Source organism: Haemaphysalis longicornis, unplaced genomic scaffold, assembly GCF_048455015.1.
Source record: "Haemaphysalis longicornis isolate Haplotype H1 unplaced genomic scaffold, Haemaphysalis longicornis Haplotype H1 scaffold_3, whole genome shotgun sequence".
NCBI classification, from domain to species: Eukaryota; Metazoa; Arthropoda; class Arachnida; order Ixodida; family Ixodidae; genus Haemaphysalis; species Haemaphysalis longicornis.
This window is the reverse complement of record NW_027526335.1, coordinates 200557298-200582133: the sequence shown is the minus strand read 5'-3', so window position 1 is coordinate 200582133 and position 24836 is coordinate 200557298. Positions and strand designations below refer to the sequence as shown.

General features: G+C 47.3%; 1 protein-coding gene across 2 annotated transcripts in view; it reads right to left on the bottom strand.

The window, feature by feature from the left end:
* Window positions 1-2661: 2661 nt before the first annotated feature.
* Window positions 2662-24836, bottom strand: part of LOC144175927 (short-chain dehydrogenase/reductase family 16C member 6-like) — a 109957-nt gene continuing 87782 nt past the window's right edge. Inside the window, exon 3 of one of the 2 annotated variants that reach the window (XM_077704997.1) lies at window positions 2662-6255. In XM_077704997.1, coding sequence (XP_077561123.1) covers window positions 6156-6255 — 100 coding nt within the window. In that variant the 3' untranslated portion in view covers window positions 2662-6155. Of the gene's footprint in view, window positions 6256-12761; window positions 18461-24836 lie in introns of those variants that run through there. The other variant, XM_077704998.1, reaches the window with a different exon arrangement.

Here is a 24836-nt window from a genome sequence, read left to right as displayed (position 1 = left end):
TAAATAAATAAATAAATGTAACTTTATTAGGGAAAGGACTGGCTCAGAGGCCTATAAGAATGTTAGGTCGGAAAAGGAGGGGGTAAAAAAATAAATAAATAAGTAAATAGAATATTCAAGCTAGGTTAGCAATGTCAGCTGATCAGTCCCAACTTTCACGCATCAATTTGCGGCTTAAAAATATTCGTGCTTGATTCCGCTGACATCCGTAGCCCGTCAAGACTGCGGTTACATTGACGGCGAATAATGCGGCAGGCCTCCAGAGATAAGCTCGTACGTATTATCCACGATTCCCTGATGGGCCGGAAGGCTGCCGTGGGTCACATTGTGCCACCTATGAGAGCACACATGACGCAGTCAGTACACATGACGCAGTCAGGTGCTGATTAGCATGAAGGGGTAATGCCACACTAGAACCTGCAATTACTCCGGAGGGGTACGCGCGAACAGCTGGAAGAGCCCACCTACCGGCCCGAACCGTTCTTAGAAGAAGAGGAGGAGGTTGCTCCGCTGTTGGAGGCCGCTGTTATGTGCGCAGCCCACCAGTAAACAAAGCTCTGTTCTTCGAAACCACTTCCCTATTCTGTGGCAGTTTGGTGTGAAACCTTGCTGTCAGTGGTAGAGCTTACAACGGCGCTTTCGATAAGGATCGTTCCCCGGTTACTCTTTTTTTGCAACCATCCGTACGACAGCTCGAGCGCCTTGAGTGACGCATGTGCAAAGCACCTCAAATGATTTTTTTTGCTGCTACCGAGGCCGTTGTGCCGTCACTTCGTTTTACCTTAGACATGGAGAGAATTTATCCTTATGGTGAGGTGCTGTACATGTGCGATCGTTGACGCCTAATATACGCAAGAGTTATACTATATACTTTATGAGGCCAGGAGCCACGTAGAAAGCATACTGCGACTCGTAGGTAACCTTGTCGTGTGCCGCGGCACGAGGAAACCTCGAGTAGCATCAGCCTTTTCCTTGTCATCGCATGTGCGCATGTTCATTTGATGTGGTCAAACGGGACTAGAGTCCCCCTGCTATCGCGTAGTCAGGTGTCTTAGCGATTGATTAGTTAGACGGAGGCCAATCGCACTAAGAGAATTCTGTGACGTCATAGAAAAGTTTCTGGAAAGTGGTTAGGGAGGCGCCACTGCTTCACATGGTTGTCTGAAGCTTGCAATCTCTCTGAACCTTGCCATAAATTTGGTATCATTGTTATCGGGACAAAGCCGTCTTTCTAATGAACCAAGCTTGTATTTTGTCTTCATGGCCTCTACAAAGAAAAAGGATTAGCTCTAGCTTTTCCTCGACTGCTCATTTGCACGTGTTTCGCAATGATTTCTCCGCCATGCATGAGAAGCCCCCTTTTCGCATGCGAAAGTGCCAATATGAAATTTAATTCCTTATCAGCGTCATCAGGTGGCTCCGTAAAAACGTCAGTACGTTCGCAATGCAGCAATACCAGGAGACATTCGAAGACTGGTAAGCACTTTTTAGAAGTTCTGAATGCGAAAGCATCAACGCCCAATCGAATGCCCTGCTGAGCTTTGTCCTGGGTAATTAGGCTATTGCAGCGCTGTGCGACGTCAGCTGGCTGCACTCACGGGGCGCGAACACCGCGCTCTCCGCTTTCCACCTGGCTCTGTACAAGGGCCACGTTGCCTAGCAGCACGACCCTTGGGTTTTTACCTCCACATCCCCCTTTTAAGCCAACGACTGAGCGGAAGGAGTCCCATTTCTAAAGCGGCACTTGGCAGGCGAAGAGGAGTGTCTTTGACGGCATACATTCGATTAGAGGTGTGAGTCTGCGCGACTAGTGCTGCGACTCCACGTATGCCTTTATCAAACATTATACTGCCGCGCGGGTGGAGCAATCAACGCGATTACGTGAATTGCTACGCCCAACACAGCAATGAGTGCGCACACGCCGTGACACTGTTTCTTTTATAGTACGGTGACAGCCATGCACGGCCCGTCCCGTGAAACCGCCCCGTGAAAGAAATGTGAAAATCGGGCGCCGGCGTGTTCGGCCCGTGTCTACGGTGGCACCAAAAATCTTACTGGCTGACACTCCAACAGACTTACCCGAAATTCCCACCCCATTCACTGCGACACCAGCAGTCTTACCCACAGTACTCACGTACCAGCACAGGTGCAGTTTGGCCAGTGCCGGTAACGGCTGCGACAGCCGTTCGCGGCAGTCGCAGCCGAGAACATCCCAGCCGATTCACCAATTCAGCTTGTCTGCAACGTCGAGATCACCGCCCACAATTTTCACATACCGGTTCAAGGAGATTGGCCAGTGATGATGACAGCTGCCGTCTGAAGATCACGGACGATTCACCAATTTTTGCTTGGCTGTGACATCAACTTACCTACTCCCAAATTACAGATATATACGAACTCAGAAGGGTGGTAAGTGACGCTGAAAACTGAAGCTCACAGCCAATTCACTAATTACCGTTGGCTTAGAAGAAAACACCAATTTTAGTGAACTAGGCAGTAACTATTCACGTTCCTATCAGAAGTTTATGACTGATTAACATAGATTACATTGTGCGAAATACCATACGTAAGAACTCTCCGTAGTCCGTACAATTTTTCGTGGTCCCTACAAGGACCACGTATGTTATTCTGACACCGATACCAAAAAACCCAAATAGGAAACACTTTTTTCGCAACACTTTATTGAACATTTTGTGGCTGTTCGCTGCGTGCTTTAGACCAGCATGAAAATATGTACAGTAGCAACAAACAAAAAGTCGCACTTACTTGTAGCTTACGCAGCAACATTTTATTTTAACCACCTTGTTTTTTGTGTGCTTATGTGTAGCGTTGGTCGTTATGCTGCGAGTGACGCACCGCACTTTGCGGCGTTGTGCAAACTCACGTAAACGACTGATCGTAAACCCTGCCATACGATTGAATTCAATGCCATTTTACGTGAAAGAGTACCGTAATTGGGAAACGCCCATGTTCCAAGGCCCACTTATGTGGACCGCTTACGTTGAGAGTATACCAAATAGGTCTCAGGTCGGTGTTTGCCAACTTAGCTTACTGTGTTCAAACCAAATTTACATAAAATGTTAGTTTAGCTAGCGTCGTCTGTATGCCTATCGAATCTTGTTTTAACTCCTGCCACGTGATGTAACTACTGTGCATGGAACGATTGACTTCTGCGTTCAGGAAGTCCAGCAAAATTGTGCACATAGCTTCCGGAAGGAAGCCTTTCTAAAATAGTCAGTCACGGATAATCTGCATACTACATACGCCGAACATTGCCGCGGAAAATGCAAAATTCTTGACTAAGCAGCATGTACCACGATTAAGTATTTCAGCGCATCACTTCTCACTCCATCGACAAAGGATTGTCGTAGCAGTTTCATCCACGCATGTCTTTCCAACTGCTGTTCGTTTCGGGCTGGCCAAAGTTTATGGCACACGGTGCTTACTCATCACACAAAGCTTTTACAGAAGGTTTTACTACTAAGAAAAGGTCGAGGGGCTTGAGATTCGCGCTAAATTTTTTTCCTGTCCGTTACAGTATAACTTTACGTCTGAAGTGAAGGTCCTATTGACACAAATGGGCTATCAGCCGTATTGAAACAAGGTCATAGCTTAAGTGATGGTACAAATGGACCTTTTTCCACTAACGATCTGCGCTTGTGGGGGCTGCCAGTTCGCCATTCTTGGCAGGCGCCTCGGGTAAAATGAACAAAAGGTCTCCCTCAGTTTTCTGCTTAGGGAGCGGCTATACTGTCTAGCGCTGCACGTTCTCTTTATTTCTCTTTTGACACCTCGTGGTGGGTTCGTACGCGCAACCAAAAATGGCCTTCTAAGAAAAGTGGAAAAAATGTTGAGGCTGACCACGCTGCGAGCACATGGCTGCCATTGAAGCACTAAAGAAAATGAAAAAAAAAATCTAAAGGGGCGCCTCGAACACTGCAGATTAGTCACGGGAACGTGACCCTGCTACCGTGACATTCGTGTGAAACGTACGGGTGACGGGTCAGTGCGGGAGGGGCTGCAGTGCCAGGATATTTTGTGGACGAGTTCTCCGAAAGCCAAACTTGCTTGGGGGCATGCCTTTCTGCCATTTTTAGTTCGCCGTGGCGGCCGCTAGGGGGACCAGTACTGGAAAAAGGTCCATTGAAACCTTTATTTCGGTTTAAAAAACCCACTTCACGTTTCAAGCACCCCAGATGGTTGTTACGTACGGGAAAGTGCTTCATTCTTTGGCGTAAAATTTAACGAGCACAACAAACACCATTGTTTTTCTTCTCCCGTCTATTTTTGCGACAGAAAATAACACGGCCTAACCGCCAGCCTCTTTAAAGAATAGGCGACCACCATTGTCTTACAGCACCATTATTACCCTACCAAAGTTGTAGGTGCGTGTCGTCGCGCCCGCAACTTTCCCAAGGTATAACTTATTCAGCTATTTCACAACATTGTAGTGGTCTGCTCCACACCTTCTGAAGCTACAAGTTTTGCAGGAAACGGTATGTGGATGCGATATTATTCTTTAGGAGTCCTACTTTGAAGTTTGTCAAAACACAGTTCTTCTCTAACCAGGTAACTTTGTGAAGTAAATGCACCAATGTGACGAAAAATTCCAATGTTCTCCTCATATTTCGTGTTCCATTTCAGCTTGTCGCAAAGTAACTTTTTACCAGACTATAGTCAATGGATGTGTGTGCTTGACAGCCATAAAACGTTGGTACTTAAAAAAGCTCTAAGAAATAAGCTCTCACTTTTTTGGCGTTTTCTTCAGAAAACGCTTACACGACCTTCATGCGTGTTAATTAGACATGTCTAGCTAATGATGATCATACGTGCTTCCTTGTTTTACGTAGAAAATAACCCCCTAAGTATCATTTTTAGCATGTTGTACGATTGTTCACATTTTCCATTTTTGCTATCCGTATTAATTTCTTTTTTTCCCGCCTACTGCCTGTTAGAGTGGTGGTAAATACGACCATGTAAGATGCACAGACGACCTCTTTGGTGGGAAACCCGAGGCACGTAGCAAAGACATCAATAATCATTAAAAATTTACACTCTCAATCATCGTCCTCGTAACAGGGACATGGATCACACTAAACCTTGTCCCCTCCAACTCCAACTCGAAGTGCACATGACTAACTTTTATCACAACCGCTTTCACGTGTTCAATAAGAGAGTGCAATACACACCATCGACTACCTGATAATACAAAGAGGTACTCACAATATTACTCTTCCCCGTTACGTGTAACATTTAGGAATGCCGAGCAATAACAGTCAATATCCCACTCAGTGTCGTGACGCTATCAGTAGCACAACCAAGTGTGTTGCTCTGAACAGTTCTAGAGCGAATTACTCGTTACACAAAGCTATGAGCACCGAAGGACACAAGGGTTGTCCTTCGCATCGTCGCAGTGCTGTCTCGTCGGTTCACTTTTTTCTGCCGCACATCGTTTTAATCCCTACACGTTTACCCAAGAGAACGTGCAGAAGCGATCAAAATTCGAAAGTGTAAAGCAAACGAGCGTATTAAATTCTTTTTTCTTAGATCACCGAACACAGAGTAGTAACAAAACCTGTTCTTCTACATCATTTCGCGGACATGAACGACGATATAACGACGCTTGTTCAGGAATTTGAACGTGTCCTTCGGTGGGCTAATCCTGCCTCTAGCTCAGACAGCCCTACAAGCGTTTTCAGTACGAGGAGCCTGAATTTATTACCACGACCATGAATTACTCTGCCTGAACTCCGTTGTCACTTCCTCAACATAACGCTGTTCGAATGTGGGGTACTTCGGACCTACATATTGGATATCACCGCACTCTGGTAAAGAATAACAGGCGGGTTAGATGCGCCCAAGTTCAAAGATACGGTGCAAAGAACAATTTCGCGCTGGTACGTTCTCGAGTGACTCATACTGCAGGCAGTGCTGGAATGCATGCGGCTTGTTGCTGATACCCGCGTTATTGTGTTTCGTAAATGTATGTCTCTGTATGCGTGTGGCGTGTCGATGGCAGCTGTGGTGAAGTTCACTTCCGTATATGCGTGAAGAGCAAAGCGTCGAGCTGTCTGTCGTGTCGTAAAAGGGAACCGGAGATGGCTGGAGAGTCAGCTCAGAAAGCTGTCGCCAGATCGTAGATCGCTGGCACCTCGTCACGCCTTGGCGGCGATACCACGGCCGGTGAACTTCTCCATGACCTCGAAGCCTCCAAGGCCCCTGGACAGGGCCACTATCGCTTTCATTGGAAGTATCCTGCGAGAGCAACAGAGGGTAGACAAGGAGCACAGGTGAATCAATGTAAGCACACGAGTCTTGCTTCGTTATTGATACAATGGCAGCCGCGGTGGTCTGTACATTTTCAGGTATCATACCTGCTCGAAAACGCGGTATTTGACTTTGCTAGCACCACACGCCGCCCTCCTGCATTCGCGGAGGCGGACGTTTGCTCTTAAGTGCACGAAAAGTAAACGTCAACTACGAAACAAAGAAGGCAACACTTCGTCGATTCTGGGGTGTTGCATTGGGTTAGGAAAAGAAGTGTTTATGTATTCAGTAATTAGCTTAGCACTTCCTCGAGATAACATGAAATAACGGCAAGTATTAGCGAAAAGCTGAGGCATTTTTAAGCAACTGCCGCAATGATTAGTTAGAGTCGGCTAAATATACAGCCGGCGCTAGTGCGCATGCGCAGAACTACGTTCGCTCCTTGTGCCCATGTGCTTAGTGCAGCCCTGTCATACCAAGTACAATATGACGGCACCTTCTTTCTTTTGTTACAGGCCTGCATATTATTACGTATACTATCCACCCGCTGATTGCTTCATAATTACACGTCTTCACTATCGGCTGCACATTCCGTCTGAAATTCGCACTATGCTTTTTTTAAAGCAGCAGCTGTTTTAAGTACCGTTTGGAATGTATGATTCAGCCATCTGGGCAAGCAGAAATTCCGTGACGCTCATACCGAACAGCTGGTGAAAAGAATTTCAGCGGGACCAGGAGGATCCCGCAAATGTTTCCATACTTTCACGTCACACTTTCCAGCGTGCAGTGCTCGGTAGATACGGTACGGAGCATGAACCTGTCCGTTCTCTATCTCACAGCGGCGGCAATGCCGCCTCACAGCCAATGCTGCTAGTAAAGCTTACGCCTTCTTGCGGCTATGCTGTTGCTGTGGGAAGGTGACTATCGTATAAACTGATCATTTAAACCTCTAGGCCCATTTCATCGAGGGCGCTCTCTCTTTCTTGAAGTTTGAAGTTTATTTAAACCAAAAAAAGATACATATACAAAGTACACAGGGATCAAGAATATTGTTAAGGGGTCCCAAAAGGGTCTCATAGCCACTTGGGACAATTCTGGCGAAACACTGCGGCCGCCATTTCAACTACAGGCAAGCGCCTTATTACAGTACTACCACACTCGCAAGCCGCGTGCTTGCGTCTCCCGAGAGCGCTCTATATACTGAAAACAGCCACGCAGCTCTGGGACATACTGACCATCTGCATGCCCGAACACGAGTCCTTCCAGGGTAATCAAGTGGCTCATGCCGCATCTCGCGCGCACATAAACCGGGCCATTGGTTGTGAGTGCCAAATGCTGCCTGATGCCACCTATTCTCAAGTACAACGACATTGTGGCCCGTTGCAGACAAGCAAGAAGACAATTGCGCGCCCCGCACCGAGTAGTAGGACGAGATGAAGCTACCAGACTCCAGTGATTACCACACTACATGTCCCTGTCCAACCCTCTGCCGTGTACTTTTGCGCTCTTCCAGCGGCTACCTAGGTCACTTCTCGTATGAGTGGGAGCTGTCCCAGGATCTCCTTCCATACCCCACCTCTTCCTACGAGCAGTGGAGGGCTCGTCTGAGCAGCACGGGCCCTGTAATCCAGCAGGAGCTGGGCATATTGCCGAAGCCAGCGCGTTCCGGACTAGGTAGACTTCAACCGAGCGAATACCCTGCCGTCAGCACCTCAGAAGTGGAAGTAACCGTAGCAGACGACCTCCGGCTCTGGCACTGATTGCGCATGCCCCGCAAGATTCCCGCGGCGCTCGTTGTGGCGCTCCCTGTTACCTTTAGAGTTGCCGCGCCTGCACATGTGTGCGTGCATGAGTTTCATGCATGCGTGTGGGCTCAAGCGCGTGGTTGGGTGAGTGTGTCAGTATGTGTGTGTACTGCGCTTGTTCGTGTGCGTGTGTGCGTGTGTCGGCACGTAGATATGTGAGCACCGCCGATGCGTATGTGCGTGCATGAGTTAGTGTGCGAGTTCGCATGTGCATGTCTGTGTGTGCGTATGCCTATGCCTGTGCGTGCGCACAAGTCGCTGTGCATGCGCGTACGTATGTGTGCGTGAATGCACGTGCAGTGTGTGTGTGTGTGCGCGCGTGCATGCAGACGCCTGTGGGTGAGTACATGTATGTACCCAATTTCAAAGTGCTCGTGTTTGCATGCTCATATGTGTTAATGTACATTCATGAACAAATGGAATGCGAACACAAAAATATGAACCACAACGCGCAAAATTTAGAAGCAGTCTTTGTGGAAGTGAAATAATAGCGCGTTATCTGCATATTTTCAAAGCCAGATGTCTCCAACTTTGATAGTGTAATAAAGCCATGCGTCAATTTGATGAGCATAAAAAGAAATCGCGCTATTTGTGTGTTCTGGTTGATATTTCCATGTTCGCATTCCGTTTGTCCATGACTGTACATCTGTGTTGGAATAAGTGTGCATGTTTGTGCGCGCGCACGTGTGTGTGTGAGTGTGCAACTCTGTGTGGTACGCGTGCGCATGTGCGCACGCGCATATGGTGTTGTGAGTGCACGGTGCATACGGTGCATGTGCGTACGTGTGTGCATGTACAGTATGTGTGTGTGTGTGTGTGTGTGCGTGTGCGTGTACCGCGCTAATGTGTGCATGTGTGTGCGTGTGCACTACTTAAATGCTGTCGGCGGTACGCGCACGTAGTCCCGTTCACGACCGCGAACTACGGGCGGTGAGCCACAACGTGAAAGTGGCAGGGGATAACTACGGTGTGTTGTCCGCTAGCGGCTGCATTTCCTTTACATTCACTCACGGTTGCAAGCAAGCATCCCAGCAAAAGCGCAATGGTACAAAAAGGAGAGATCGGGGCAAAAGAAGCAGGCAAGACGAGCTTTCTTGGCTGGTCTCGTCCCGTCTGATTCTCTTACCCTCGCCTGCTTTTTGGCGCTGCTGCAGATATGACAACCGACCAATGGGCCCAGCCCGCCACTATTCTTTAGTAGGAGCAAAGCGCCTACTAAGAGCCACGACAGGACGAGATCGCGGAAACACCCCCACACACCACCGGCATCACACATTTGACTCTGCTTAATATAGACGTATCCAATGTTGTAGCCGAGCCGACGAGTGTGTATGATAGCGACCACAAGGCTATCGTCACCACTATCTTGATAAAAAACAATTACTCACCAATTAAGGTAAATAATGACCACCGATCAGGACAATAAATGCGTATGATTGCCTTTAGTTAAGGTTACCACCAATAAAGACAGCAAAGGAGTTCGTCCTCTTGTTCAAATTCTGTCTCCTCAGCGTCGCTAGTCACCTACCTTCACAGAGTGGAATGGTTCGTGATTTTTCGACTTTTGCCTCACTTGCCTTTTCCCTCAAATGCACTCGAGGTTTCGTTCGTGGCGATGCATATTAAACAGTTTTAGTTTCACGTGCGTACAGAGTTCACGTACGCAAACGTGAAAAGTATACGTACCCCACGCGCATGTAGTTTGAAACCCTTTTAGTTACGCGTACGTGACTCACTCCGCGCGTAGGGCGTTTGGATGCACGGGCTCTCCGCCCATAGCTTGTCGTTGATGTTGATGATTAGTGGCTCTCCCTTTGAATCGGGACGTTGGTTGTCAGCAACCGACTTGCCTGTTTTATTTCACTTATTTTCCCTACTCTTAGCTAACCTATATATTTAGTTCTCCCCTGCAGCGTCCCCCTCTGTTTTAAACTCACATCGCTCCCTCCTCCCTTTTTTCTTCCACCGCTGTTCTAAATTCTCCTCCGTACGATTACTACCCCTGCGTACCCACCTCTTGCCTACTTTTCCTCCACCACCATTCCAACCGCCTGTTCGTCATTTCTATCGCCCTGAAGTTGAGGCTCCCCTTACCCCAAATAACAAAGCCTCCCCCACCGTCATTCCCCCTCGCCTCGCAGCGGTCGCAGCTCTCTCCACTCCCTCACAATATGGTCTACGGTTTCCCGATCTCTGCCGCGGCGTACACGTTTCATCCTGGTGCCTGTAGTTAGCCGCGTATGTCCGTGTTCTCAGACACCCCGCCCGTGCTTCAACAAGCAATGCACTGCCTCTCGTATTGCCATAGAAACCTTCTTTCCTGATTTCTAGATTACCTTACCAATAAGTCTTCAGTGTGTTTTTCGCTTCCATCCTCTGTGCGCAATTCGTCGTCTGTGATACCTTTACCTGCTTTTTAACTGTTGTGTAAACCCCACTTTCCGCTACCGACTTTCCGTACCACTTGGTCAGCTATCTGGTCCTCCGAGCGCATTATATATATATCCATCAACTAACCGACACAGATACTGCTGTAGCAACTCGTAATCTCGCGAGCACGTTGCTATGACGACGACAAACGCAACTTCGTCAGGCTTAACAGCTAAAAAATCGCTCTTCAATCTGAGAAACACAAGTTGTTTGTCGATTTAAACTTAGAGTGAGGGTAATTGGCAAACTGAAGGCGAAATCGACAGCTTAGAAAACGTTATCACACCGAGGGATTAGCGACGAAGCTGTTTTCGCTGCTAAGCGGGCGTGCAGGGCGCCGCCATGTTGGTCTACTCTACGTACGAAAACAACGTGAACCCCACAACGTAAAAATTCGAATCGCACGTACGTCCGTAAGACTGACGCAGACGATTTGCGTTCTGAGCATGCGCGCTGGTGACCCCCGAAAGCTCTACGTACGTGAAGCTTCTGCGTACGTGAAACTAAAACTGTCTACTAGGCTATTGACACGTACGCGCCATGCAAACCAATTCTAGTAGTTAGGAGACATGTTTTCCTTTATATAATTGTGACCTCTTAAGCTACGAGCCCAGGCTTTTTCTGCGTGAAAGTTTACCGGTTGCAACGGTAGAGGAACCATGCATCGCGCTTTAGGATGCAGCCAGCGCCAACCAATGTTGCGCAGGAAATGCCAGTGGCAGTCCTCGTGCTTCGTGATAAATACTTGGGCACGCGTCCACCTCTCGCTTCTGGCCACGCGTCGAGGAGAAGGAAGTCAAGTGCACAAAGGACCTTGATCCTCGACAGTTAGAGAGGCGGAGAGGGCTAGAGAGGAGGGCAGCGTTCATTAAGAGGCCGCGGCGACATCCCTGGCGAGGGCTTGCGTCATGCTCACTTGACTGGACTGTACCTGGGTATCGATACGGCGGTGTTTTCCTTGTGCGCCGGACTCGTGCTGCTGCAACCTCTTAGGGGAACTTTATGCCAGGCTGGGCGAGTTACCGCGATATCCTGGAACGGCGTTTGAGCCATTCGTAGAGCCATTTAATGAACTTGACGTTTTTCTGCTTGGCTTTCGGCAAGGATGCTCGCGAGTACTGCGAGAACGCTAGCTCGACATTTACTGTCCCTCCAGTGGAAACAAGGATGTGCGCTTGGGGAAGCTGAAGTGGAGTGTGTGTGTGTGTGCAAGTGCTCAAATTTTGAATGCCTTAATGAAGGGGAACAGCTTTTAAGGCAGCTATATCTACAGTGAGTAGCCAAGTTCGGTTTTCATAAGCACATTTGGTGAATTTAGGTTTTCATTTCAAGTAGCTTTTGGAGGCGAAAAACTTCTGAAGCCACTATGCCACTCCACGTGTACACTGTGAAATCATTCACACATTTAAGAGGAATTTTTACTGTTTATAACTGCCAACATTATTTATAGCATAACCAGCAGAAAACTATCCTGTAAAGGACGTAATCCATAACTAACACCCTTGCAAAATCAGTAGAAAGCAAACTTTTAAAGGGTGCTATAAATGATACAGCCATAATTTAAAAGGGCGCTTTGTTATGTTTCAGCTCTGGTGTAAAGGTGTTGTTATCAGCACTGGAAATTCCTTTCAAAGGTATAAATCATTCCAAACTATAGTACATGAAACCCACGGTGTTCCATGTGCGTGCCTTAAACTAGATAGGTTCGAGAACCAGCAGAAATTTCTGTCGATTATTCAACATCGGCAGGTTTATTTGCAACACGTCCATATGATCGTCATCATCAGCCTACTCAGGTTCACTGCAGGACGAAGGGTTCTCCCACTGACCTCCAACCGCTCCTGTCATGCGGTGCTTGAGTCCACAGTTTACGCCCCAATTTTTTCATTTCATTCCTCAAGTTCAACTCGGGCGCAACTCGGGTGTCATTTCGAGTCCCCGTACTCCGCACCCTCGCCATCATCCGCGGAGTGGAGATGCTGCCATTTTTTTCTTGCATGTTTTTGCTAGTGTATAAGGGTGCTAGTCATAGGCAAGGATGACTCCTAAGGGAATAAATCGTTTTACGCTGTACAGTGCTTATGCATTCCCCCCTTACGTAGCACAGAGTGATGGGTGTCGGGGCAGGAGGTGCACGTAGAGGAGTGTGGAGTTCGCAACAAAAGGCGAGGCGTGCTTTGTGCGGTCAAGTGTTCGTTCGTATGATTATTTTTGACCTCGGTGTATGCGTTGTAAAAGGTACATGAACAGGCAACACAGTTTAAACAAAACAATTTAATAAAATTCGCTAGAACAGTAACAAGTGTAAAATAAAAAATGCCATATTACACACACAAACAAGAAAAATGCCCGTACAAGCGTAATCTCTCTTCGGCAAACCTTCGTACAGTTGCGACGCCGAACACACGTGATCATATATATATATATATATATATATATATATATATATACACACGGCCGGGTCTAAGAGAAACCGGCTTGGCTTAGCGGTTTCTCATATCATCATCAATTATCATCATATTGTCGCCACCGTTAATTTCGTCGATCTTTGAGCAATTAAAAGCACTCCACTATGACCGAAGAGGTAAAGCAGCATTTTAGACAACGGTAATAAAAATTGGTAATCAAAATAGTATTTTTGAGCGAAATGCAACTGTCACAACTAAAACACCTTGAGCTTTTCACCGGCCCACTGTTTTCAGTTTCGTACATTCGTTCCAATTTTACTGTAGCCAAAATGAACTCACTTTCAGGTTAACTTAGTTAAATCAACTAAGCTAAACTTCCATTATTGAGCAGTTTTTGTGTCTTGAACAAAAGAAAAAGCTATTATGTCTTAGCATGTTTTCGGTGGTGAGGTGGAATACGAGAAATCGAAGTTACATTTTGCTCCATTTTAGAACAGTTACATACTTTGTACAGATTTAGGACACTGAACTGTACATTCAAAGCATTGCGTCAGAAAGTATAAAACCTGCGTCGTACTTAATAACGCACGAGTAGATTAAATAAAAGAAAAAGAACGAACACTGGATGTTTGAGCACGGTATGTGCAGTTGCGCACGTAACAAAAATTCAGCGAATGTAGCCAGAATGCTTTAGAACCTTGCAGGAATAGGAATATCAAAAGAAACCGAAAGTTGCACGGCTCACCTGCATGTGCGAGGTCTCACCGAACAGTCCAGCTACGCGAGACTTTACAAAAACGCTGAAGTTCTCGGAGGTTCTATGAGTAAAAAGCCATAACAACCCGTGTAAAGCGAGTAATTTTCATCGACAGGGCTTCCTCGCGATATTAAAACAACAAAAGCATGTCCTCAGTAAAGAGTTTCAAAGGCAGATTCGTTCAAAATGTACACCGCGTTCAGAACATGCTGAACATTGTGGCGCGGTACTGCGATAAGGACGATGTCGCAAAGCGGCCTCGGCAACAGGGCGGAAAAGTAAACGCAAGTTTGTATACGTGATTTCAAAAAGTGGCAAAGATGTTAGGCGGCTACAATGAAGTCGTAACCCTCCACTACGGGCCCGGTGTGAGCCCAGTTTTTGTTTCGGCGTGTCAAGCCTCAATTTCAAACTTGCAATAACAGCTGCCATTGTCGAAAGGCGTAAGTATTTTAGATGCGAAGCATCTCATGCTCGGGGCTGTGTCCCTCCCTCCCTCATTGTCGTTGTCCGCCGTCCGCACTCTACTGCGCATGCGCGTCTGTTCAGCCCCGTCAGCGTTTGGGCTGACGTCAGCGCAGTCCACTATAAAAAGAAAGAGTTAGGCGGCGCCCGGTTTCGATCCCACGACTCTCTGGCCGAAACGGGAGGTACGTGGCGCTCTTCCCAAACCGCGACGGGAGCATGTGCTACGAACGCGCCCTATGTCCTTCACTCATTCAAACTACGTCAAGAAGCTACTGATACAACGAAGGCACGCGAAGCTGAACGTCAACGGAAACGACGAACTGAAAACTAATGGGAAATTCAGTCGACCCGATGGCTGCTTCGCATAGTACTCAGGGTTGCCCTACGGGAAGATGGTGTAATTTTTTACGTTACTACGTAAACGCAGTAGAAGACCGAAACTTCCAAAAATACGAACTAAGTTGCTTTGTGGCAATCGGTTTGAGCCCCTCTTAATGCGCACATGTGGGGGGCCCGCTTGTTGACGCTTTGTAGCATTACAAGAATGCCTTGTGAGCATAGCTGTGTCGTATTGTGAGCTTCTGTACAATTTACTGTTAAAAATGGGCAAACGCATAGTAGCTACGCAGCGGTTCTTTTTGTTTGCAAATGAAGTCATGAATTCTGCCACGGATGCTCGCGCGACTTGAGCAAAAACGCACTACTTGTATTCTAACAAAAATTGAGCTTTTCCCACTCCATAAGGGCTGTGAACCATGAGTGAAACAACAGTCGCCTCAGGGCTAAATGCAATACATACAGCGGAAACTGCGGTGCCTTCGAGTGCGTAGATTTGGCGATTATATTTAGTTCCTTAGGATTTTTCTATTATTAGCCACAAAATAATCTTCGCCTTATAGGTGCATTTAGATGAATCACGTGTTTTTCATTGCAGCAAAGCCGATGCCAGCACTCAAGAAATCATCTACCATTGCCCGTGCTTTTTGTTTTTTTTTTGTTCGCGGAATTCGGTAATAAGTAGGAAAATAGCTGCGCGCTCGCTCGCCTGGTAGCCGGCGTGGCGCCCCGCCAAGATTGCCGGGCGCTCAGTTTCACGGCCTTTCGAATCTTGTTGTGTACGAGAGCGAGCTTCGACCCTCACACCGAGGTCAGCGGAGCCGCAAAAGGGCATTTGGTAAGTTCTGCTCACTGGTGGTCTACAAAGAGTTGCATTTTCCCCGCCATGCGACAAACAGGAGAAGGAAGTAAATGATCAAACTGAATGACACACTATTGGCGCGCGAAATTAAAAAAAGAAAGATTAGGAACACAGACCGGTATGCAGCAAAAGGCAAAAGCAAGTTTGCGCGCAAAGTTACAGCCACCAGACGGACTGCGGAAATTCAGCTGGGGAACTCCAAGTAACCGCTCGGGATCACACGTTCCGTAATGCGTACACGGGTACAGGATGCCCAGGCATATTTGGCAAAGACATGTGCATGCACGGAACGTCGTTCCTTCACCGTAATGCCATAATGCCGTGAAGGAAAAGTAAAGCTATGCGATAGCAACAACAGCAACAATAACGACAAAAATGCAGTGAAACAGTCGCTAAGATTGCCTAACAATGGTAAAAAAATGACCGCAGAGAGACCAAGCACGGAGATGTCGCTACGCTCACTGCCAGTACAAACTTACTGGGCATGCGTTTTTTGCAACTAGAAGAGACGAGTAGAACTAGGCACACGGACATTTTTCCAGACCAATGCAGCCAGTTTTTACGGGAGCAGGGTTTTTCCAACTTTACCAACGCATCTCTCTTCCGAAAGCGGAATTTTTTACATAAACACGACTGACAAGTCCGCAAGGACCTTATGTTTCGGGTAACGAGTAAACCACGGAGAAGTCTGAGCGTTTTTTATGCAAACGAGTCAAATGTCTGTGGCTCGTTCGAGCGCCAAATTACTCAGATGATGTAGTTATGCTTGCTAGATTTGGTTATGTGCCAGTGGAATCGTAGACGCCGGGAATAAGAAGAGGAAGGGGACCAAGCGTAGTGTATAAAAATGCTTCCGTGGAAGGGAAATATAAACATATCGCATTTATCAGCTGACCAGTTCTCAGCTGGCTGCAGTCAACGCTATACAACATTATAAGACAAGGCGTTATATACTATTCTTATGTACCCTGCTTATACTAACGGCTTATTCTCTTCTTTACTGGAAGCAGCATGAGAAAAGCCAGCTTATCAGCACACAAGGATTTCATTTTTCTGGAGGGCGAGGGGGGAAGAAAGGTAACGCGCCGAACCTACACCTGGTTTATGAGGAGGGCTGTAGTGGAGGGCGCCGGGTGGATTAATAATTGTGCTACACTACAGTTTCGAAGGCCTCCTGAACGCCTTCGAACGCATTGTGCATCAGGTGCCCCAGTGTTGATACATATATGGCGGCCTTGTAGTAAGCAGTCAATTGTCCATTGAAAGTTTTCATAGCACAGGTTTTAAAGTAACGCGCTATCCATCGTCGACGTACATCGATTTCTCGAGATTCGGCCTCCTCGTTCGTCCCCTCAGCAAATTTATGGCGTTGGTGGGGTTGAAGCCGCGTCCTTGACTTGAGAAACCCACCGCCTTAACCACTGAGGCATCACCGCGGGGGCGGATTTCCTACTGCATTCCTAAACTACACCAAGCGGAACGTGCGCTGTGGTGGCGCCACGCTGCATTTATGTTTTTGTTACTTCCTGAAGTACCAAACGGCTATCCTCGCCTAACAAAGTGTATGCGTTAACTGGGAACGTAAGGCACCCGACCAAAAATAACCTGTCTCAAGCATTTAGCATACCCACAAAGACGGTGTAAAGGAAGATACAAAAGCAAAAGGGGAAAATCTCGGCGTGCGAAGGTTCGTCCATAGATGACAAATGAACATCCTGAAGCAAAAACTGAATCACCACAGAGGGACCATAAAACAATGCCCACAATACTGAAGGTATCACAACAATTGGGCACGCATATATACATGCACTTGTAGCCCAGAATACCTCTACACAAAGTTGGAAATAGAACAGGTAATAGTGACTGCATTAGACTCATCAACATTAAGGCGTCGGAGATGTTACTCTGCACCCCTTCACGGAAGAAACCCGCTTTGTTTTCCGACTTGTCTGCAAATCTTCCATAAGGTATGCCGCGTCTTCCCCCTCCAAATTCAACCAGGCGACAGCACGAAACAAACACAAAAACAAATAGCAGGGAGGGCGACTGACCATCAACTCTCGAGTACAAGCTCACTCTCCCTCGTGTCTAAGTCAGGCTGGCGCTATGCCAAAAGGGTTCCCAGCCAGGTTTCTGCTGCCTTTTTTTTTCATTTCCAAACTAGTAAGGACTGGATTTACGCTTTTGACGGTCAAGGACGGCACTTGTTGACCCTGACTGCTGACACGTCTTTGATTACCATCGTTGGTTGAGACAACACAACCATTCGGAAGCCAATAGCGCGAACTAAACAACGTGTGCACAGACACTTGACACCTTGCGCATGTGTATTACCGGGTATACTTTGTGCGCATCATGTTTTAAAAGACATGACCAATCAAAAACAAGTTGGGCGAAATTACTATTGGCACAGAATTCGTATTATTCTTTGGCGCTTCTGTTAAAAAAGTCATCACAATGTATGTGCGTAGTGTTGCACGTTTGCTCGTTCTTAAAGTAATGATTACGATGGCAATTAGCTTCACCCACTGTTAAAGCCCTATACCCGACGCGGCCTCTAGCAGGCACTGTAGAATGTAAAGGTGCAGTCATTATTCTTTAAGCCTAATAATAACCACGGTTTACAGGTCTTTCCAAATGCACATTCAAAGGTGAAGAAAGAGGTGAGAGAAACGCTTCTACTGTAAACAGGAACTATCTCCTACGTATAAACTACAAGTGAAAGGAACAAGGAACCAGCGTACTTGAAGACACGCACTCAGCAACGCACGCAGCACAACACAGCACAGACCACCCCAACAACACCACAAAAAGCACCAGGGGGAAAAGCACAGCTTAGAGGAGGGCGGCAACGTGTGCGTGTGGGAGGTGGTGGCGAGGAGGGCGCAGTCACTGCAGGTGAGAACACTGGGTCCGCTTGTCGCCCTCGTGTCGCACAGGAGTGTTCCTTCTGTTGCACTGGTGGCACACCAGAAAGGCGGCGATCACTCGGGGTGCGTTCAAAGGGGCCGCAGGCGCCTCTCGCCGACGGAACAGGCAATGCTACTCCCGGCCGTAGTAACTGGCCATGGCCTTTTGCGTGTTGATCAGTCTGCACGTGGCAGCGATCGCCTTGTCAGGAACAATTCTGCGAGAGAACGGGGGACGTGCAGTCAGGTGCAGCACAGATGAAAGCAGAGGGAGTGCTAAGATAACACCAGCGCTCCTCAAGCCACAAGGAGTACAGTGGTGCGACTGGTGTGATACAGTGCAGTGTGCTGGTGCACGGAATATGCGCTTGCATGCTCAGCAATGCACTTGTCCTGGTTGTGTAGTGCAGGCGAGTGCACACCGAGTTAGCAGCCTTTACGCACGACTGGCGGAAGAAAGTGCACAGAAGCAACAAACGAAAAGCGAAGGGCAGGTGCAAAGGGAAGGTGCACAGAGAGAAAATAGCACGTTGATGGCTTTTCGAAAGAATCCAGGGTAAAAGTGTAGGAGTGAACAAAAAGTGCGCCCCGGGTGTAAGCGTACAACCTGCTCCGCTCTCACCTGCACCCAAAACTATTCGATGGCACCTGCTTCTCGAACAGCAAAAGTGCAGCACGCATTTCAGCACTTGCTATGGCGAATCGAAAGGCACAGTGGTACGTGACCTGAACAAGTTCATGCAGTGTAGCCTAATCAATGTGACCTCCTATAAGATGGAAGCGGGGAGGCGGTAGTAGGAAAAAGACAGGCTAGGTAAATATGCGTTGATAAAACTCTGTTGGATTAATTAAACATCTCAAGAGCACCGTCGCTACAACAGCGCTTCCATCTGCTTCAACGTGATCTGTCAGCTGGATAAAAAACGTCATAGAAAAATGGTTTTGTCCTTGCGCACTATTGTCATGGCAGCGCACATGCCCCCACGTTTCCACGTGTGGTCCTCGTTCCGAAAATGAGCAGTTATTTTTCCGCTCGAATAATTATCGCGAAAGTAATGATGAATAATGTATTGCGGGGGCTGCGCCGCATGCATTTACCTAACCTCTCCTGGATAATTATTCACGAGGAAATATTTTTACTTCTATCATAGGTTCGCTTGATTCCGCGCGAGGAAAAGCGAAATGCGTACGCAAGCACAGCTGTTGGAGAATTCAGGACGTCACGGCAGCGTGACCTGGCGGTAGGTCAGTACAAGTGTGCGCACGCGAAACCGTAAGGGGCGAACGTCATGAGCTACTCTCTGCTCTACTAGCTGTTTATTTCACAGCACAACATGTAATCGTGTGGTTTTGTTGGAAAATATAAGCGGAGAATCTAATGACTCTTTCTGAAAGACGACAGCGGCAGCTACTACTGAATGAACTTTTGTAAACCTGTTCCAAAATCCAATACCAGCGGCGTTTCTTCTTTTTTATTGCGTTTTTATGAAGGAGCCGGCCGAAATACGATTCCTCGACGAACCACCACATCTGATACAGCCAAACTGACCTCACTAAGACGACCAAAAAAGAAAGCCCAGTCATCGACTCCACTGTGCAGGGGATGAGGCAACGTGTCGCAGACCACATCCACCAATACATTGACGGAGGTCAAGGGACATGCAACGACGTCTGACATGAAGGAATGCGGTTCGCTCTGTATACAATTCAGCACGTCGATAAGCAGTGGCCACGATGTTAAACAGGCTCGGGTCGTGTTTCCGAAATAACAGTCGACAACAACTACATGCAATAGAGCAAGGCGGGAAAAGACGGAAAACCGGATCTAACTCTTTGACCTTCAATTGGTTCGGCGACATCTGAATTAATTCAGCACTGCATGTACGTGCGCTCAGGGTCCTTCCGAACACGCAGTTTTGCTACCCGGTTATTTGGGCATGATGGTATAGAAGGAGGGTTTTTTGTCCTTTCCTTTTGTGGCGTGGTTCTTCACACCCACAACTGCAATGTGTGCTGCAGAAATTAACTGTCATGTCGGGATGATGTGCCGCAAAGGTTACACCGATGCGTTGTAGGATAACAGACTGTTGTGGCGTTGTAACACGCCAGAAGGTTGATGTTCATGTTCATGGTGAAGTGGTATAGCGCCAACAGACGAACGATGGAAGAACAGAGCACAGGCAGTGCCCGTCATGAGCAGCTAGGTGAGTCTGCCCACGAGACCAAAGCAGATTGGTCGAACATTATAGATATAGTCATTGGACTGATCAATTTATCACTAAGTGGCAAAGCCATGGTGCCTGCCTTGAATGCTGGGTGCGCAATGAATTTAAATAGTCTATTTTGCCTACAGAACGACATGCGTATCTAGGTCCACATTAGTTTATTCGACACGATGGGAGGTACGAGCACTGAGGGTCTTGAAGATTGCAGGTAGCATGCGAGACAAGATGAAGAAGAGCGGCCTCGGTCGCAGGTCTCCGAGTTTTCCGTAATAGAAAGCAACGGCTAATGCGTCGGCCGGCACGGTTGCAAGACGGCATTTAATCAACCTGCGATGGCCGAGTCGAGAAAATAACACAAAGAAGGAAAACTGACGGGGAAAAAACTCCTGACCTGGCGATCGGCGCCGAATCACATGGCCTCGAGGAAATACCTAGACGTCGCTATTGACAACAGCCGCAGCGCAGTTGTCTTAATGGCCAGTAAAGGGGGCACGCTGTGAATTCGAAGGTGGCAGTTGGAATTTAATGGGGCTGTGCCCCCGCTTCTTTCGTACTGATGTCGAGGGCTATGATGAACGACGAAACTGAATGGACGGCCGGCATGTCTTGACTATGGATAGAAACTTTGTGACATCGCAGGCTAAGAGGAAAGTATTGGCGGTGGTCAAGGCCGCATACGACTGCTAGCACTCGGACCTGGCCTCATGCCAAGGCTGTGCAATATCTAAACGTGAGCTTGCCTATGAATACCTCATATGTCATTTGCGTAGAAAAATGCAAAAATTAGTATAAAAGGAGCACACTGTTTTTCCAGCCAGCTTTAGGCGAAACACATTCCACAAGCAGCACGCATGTTTATGAGTAACGTAGCCACACAAAATTTTTCCATAAATGGCTGAACTTTTATGTGCCATATCTGAATATAACCCAGAAGAACAAAGTTTTGCGTCACAAAATTTCGTATTACTGCCCTTATTCATTGTAATAGCACAGCTGTTTAGGCCAAGCTTCTATAAATAGCCGAAGTTTTATATGAAATATCTGGTAATATACAGAAGAACAAAGTTTTGTGTCGAAAAACTTCGTATTAGCGCCGTTCGTCCTTTTAACAGAAGAGCTGTTTAGGCCCAGCTTTGTCCATCCGTCATAGCAAAAAAACCTCGAACCCTCAAAAAGAAAATGCAGTTAGGGAGCTCCCGGGAATCGAACCCGGGACCTTCACGCCATCAAACCGGCAACCTAACCACACGGTCACCCCAAAGGCCCCAGGGGTACGGGGATAGCAGTGGCAAGTGCAGCAAACTGGAAAGAAGCAAAACGCTTCCCTTGGTTGGAATTGAACCTCAGTCCCTCGCGTTACGAAACCGGCGTCTATGTGATGGAGCCATCATCGCATTCCGGGTGCACGGCATTTCCTTCTGGTTCATAGCGCGTGCGTTGGTTTTGGACTTGGCCGCGGGTTCTAGCGAGTGCTAAAGTGGTCCCCTTTGGGAGAGATGTGAAAGCCTGGGGACGAAACGATCCCGGCCTGCCAGTCATGCCGACCTTTCTGCGGGGTATTCTTAAATAAATGCGAGGTTCAACGACCCAGTCTCCGACGAAGGAAGAGGGGACGCCAGCTCTGCTGTTTCTCCAACCTTGTACCAATAGTGCAAGCGGCGCCAATTTGTTTCCTACTATGTTGCACGCACAATTTATGGCCGAATACAAAACGTCTTATATATCGTTAGACAACGGAACTCACAATAACAGTCAAAATACAGTGCCTCTGCGAGATTCCCTGACTTCATAACAGGTAAGAGCAAACAAACGAGTGATAATACCAGTGACCGGAACAACATGATAAAAATACATGCGGGCGTTGTACATGCACAATAACAATAATACCAAAATTCTAGTGATAAACTGCAGACGTCGAGAAGCGTTTGACTGCAACAACAACTTCATTTGGGGTGCACCGTAGCCCGAAATGTGACAAAGTGCAAAGAGAGTTATAAAACCTATGCGCACGCTGGAAAACAATAGAGCAGGGACACATGAGCGAAACGCAGCAGCAAGCAAACAGAGGCGTAGAGTAATACCCCTGTCACACGGCAAATCAAACGTCAATCAAAGTGAACGACATTAGCTACAAATGGCATTCAGTTTGCCCGTGCGGTTCTACACGGCGAAGTAACTGTCATTTCATAATGATAGCAGTGATGATTAGGAAACTCACACAATTGCAACATAATGATGTCAACACGTGTGTATTGTTTTTGAACCTTTTACTTTTCTCTAACAAAACGAATTTACTTTCGCAATGAAAAATGTGTAGCTCAGTTTTAGGTCACATTCGCAGGAGAAGCCGAGGCAAGTAAGTGAGAAATACGTATCTGGGTAGCAGCAACCATGGCGGAGCTACGCAAAGGTGCGATTTACTTTTTATGCACACAAAACAACATTCATGGGGAAATATTAATTTTCTGGCACGTTTTAGGCGCAGGGGTCTACAGTTTATTATTCAATCATTGTTTAGAGACGGGCCACTGCTGTGGAGGTTACTCTTTCGGTTCGGAAGCTAATGCGAATGTGTTACCCAGATTCATTCGATCACTGAATGGCGTTCACGTAAATGTTATTTAAAATAAGCATTGTCGAGTAGCGCTAAACTAATGGCATTTACTGCTGTCATTCTCTTTAAATGTTATTAAATCTGCCGTATGACAGGTGTATAAGGCAGCATGGAGGGAATACACTTTCAAGCCGTCCACCAGAGGGGGATTTTGTAATTCACGAGTTGCTCCATGCCAGTGGGGCTACAAATTTTAGCCTCCACTGTCTGTCGGATTTCTGTAGGCCACAGACTGTTCTTGCTCCGTGCGAACAACATCACGTTATTATTACTTAGTCTGGGTGCCGCCGTACCCATATAACTTCGAAAAACCACTTTTCTCGTTGGTTGCATATATTTGCGACTAAGATGAAGCCAATCAGAACTCAGGAAGATGGCGACCCCGGCTTGCTGTGGCCATATTGGCACGTGCTGTTTAACGTCACTAAATATGGAAACGAAACGGCAGAAAAAAGTTCGAGCTTCTACGAAGTATTTCCCGCCGAACAAAGCTCTTTTGGGCGTCAAACTACAGCGGAGAAAGCTACGAACTGTAGGAGCTTCCGCTCAAAACGAAAACTTTTGGAATCTTTACTGTTGATTTGAAACCGCAAACAATTTGATTGTTTTAATCAACTGTTGTAAATTCGGGTGCTCCTAGTAAGTCGTGTTAACATCCTGCGCGACGTCAGTTGTTAGCGGTTTGAGCCACAAAGTTCCAGGAAGCCCACATCTAATTGTTGCATCAACATACTCGCATTTCTGCTCGTACAACGACATCAAACCGTGTACAGCTTGGTTAGAAATTATGATTATGATAAAAATGATGATAATAGCAACCCAATATTAATAATAATAAACTGACCGACTCCAGCGGGTGGTGTACGATAGGTTCAGGATAGTATTGCTTTGGGCGAGTTGGTACATCTGGCGTATTGAAGCGCAGCAAAGACGAGGACAGGAACACAGACGACTCGTTCTTAGCGCCCTGTGTGTTGTCGTCTGTGTTCCTGTCCTCGTCTTTGCTGCGCTTCAATACGCCAGATGTACGATAAGTATTTGAAAATTAAAGCAGACTTGTTTCCACGGTAAATGGGAAGACAACAATAGATAAAATTCCCCTCTGGTAGCAACCGTGGGTGGATATGCAGAGAAAAAGAAGAAAAATGTTGGGAAACACTTACGAAGAGGGCGAGCGGGTGGGGGTTCCAGGAATGGGCATGGCGTCACGGGGAAGCGGGAATAGGGAGGGTACGGCGGATGCTAGGACGATGCGTCGTCGTCGCGGCCTTCAGCCGTCTTGCATGGAGACACGGAACTTGCAGGGTACACAGTAAGCAAGGCTCTGGGCAATGGGCGTACGCAGGAACATTGGAAAAGCGCGGGTCCAGGGGAGGGGGGAGCAAGAGGTCAAAGAGGGAGCACCTAGAATATTGGTTCGAAATCATACTTTGTGAAGCGTTTTGTTTATGTTTTGTTGACTGCACGTAGACGCGCAGAATTACCTCCACCAGAAATCCCCTAGTTATGGAGGATGCAAGGTTCTTGCAGTGATTGAAGCTCATTGGCCCGAGCTTGCTCTCTGCACTAAACTAGGAGAAGAAGAGAACAAACGTCGAGAAATCCGTCAAAGTGAGGTGCACCGTTTATAGCAGTAGCACTGTACACGTTTAGTTGGCCGTGGTAGATTTGGCACGGGCATGTGACTATATAGGACCGCGTCCCGATTTCTACATAGAAGTTAGGCCGCGCATCGGGCAGCACGAATCAGTACAC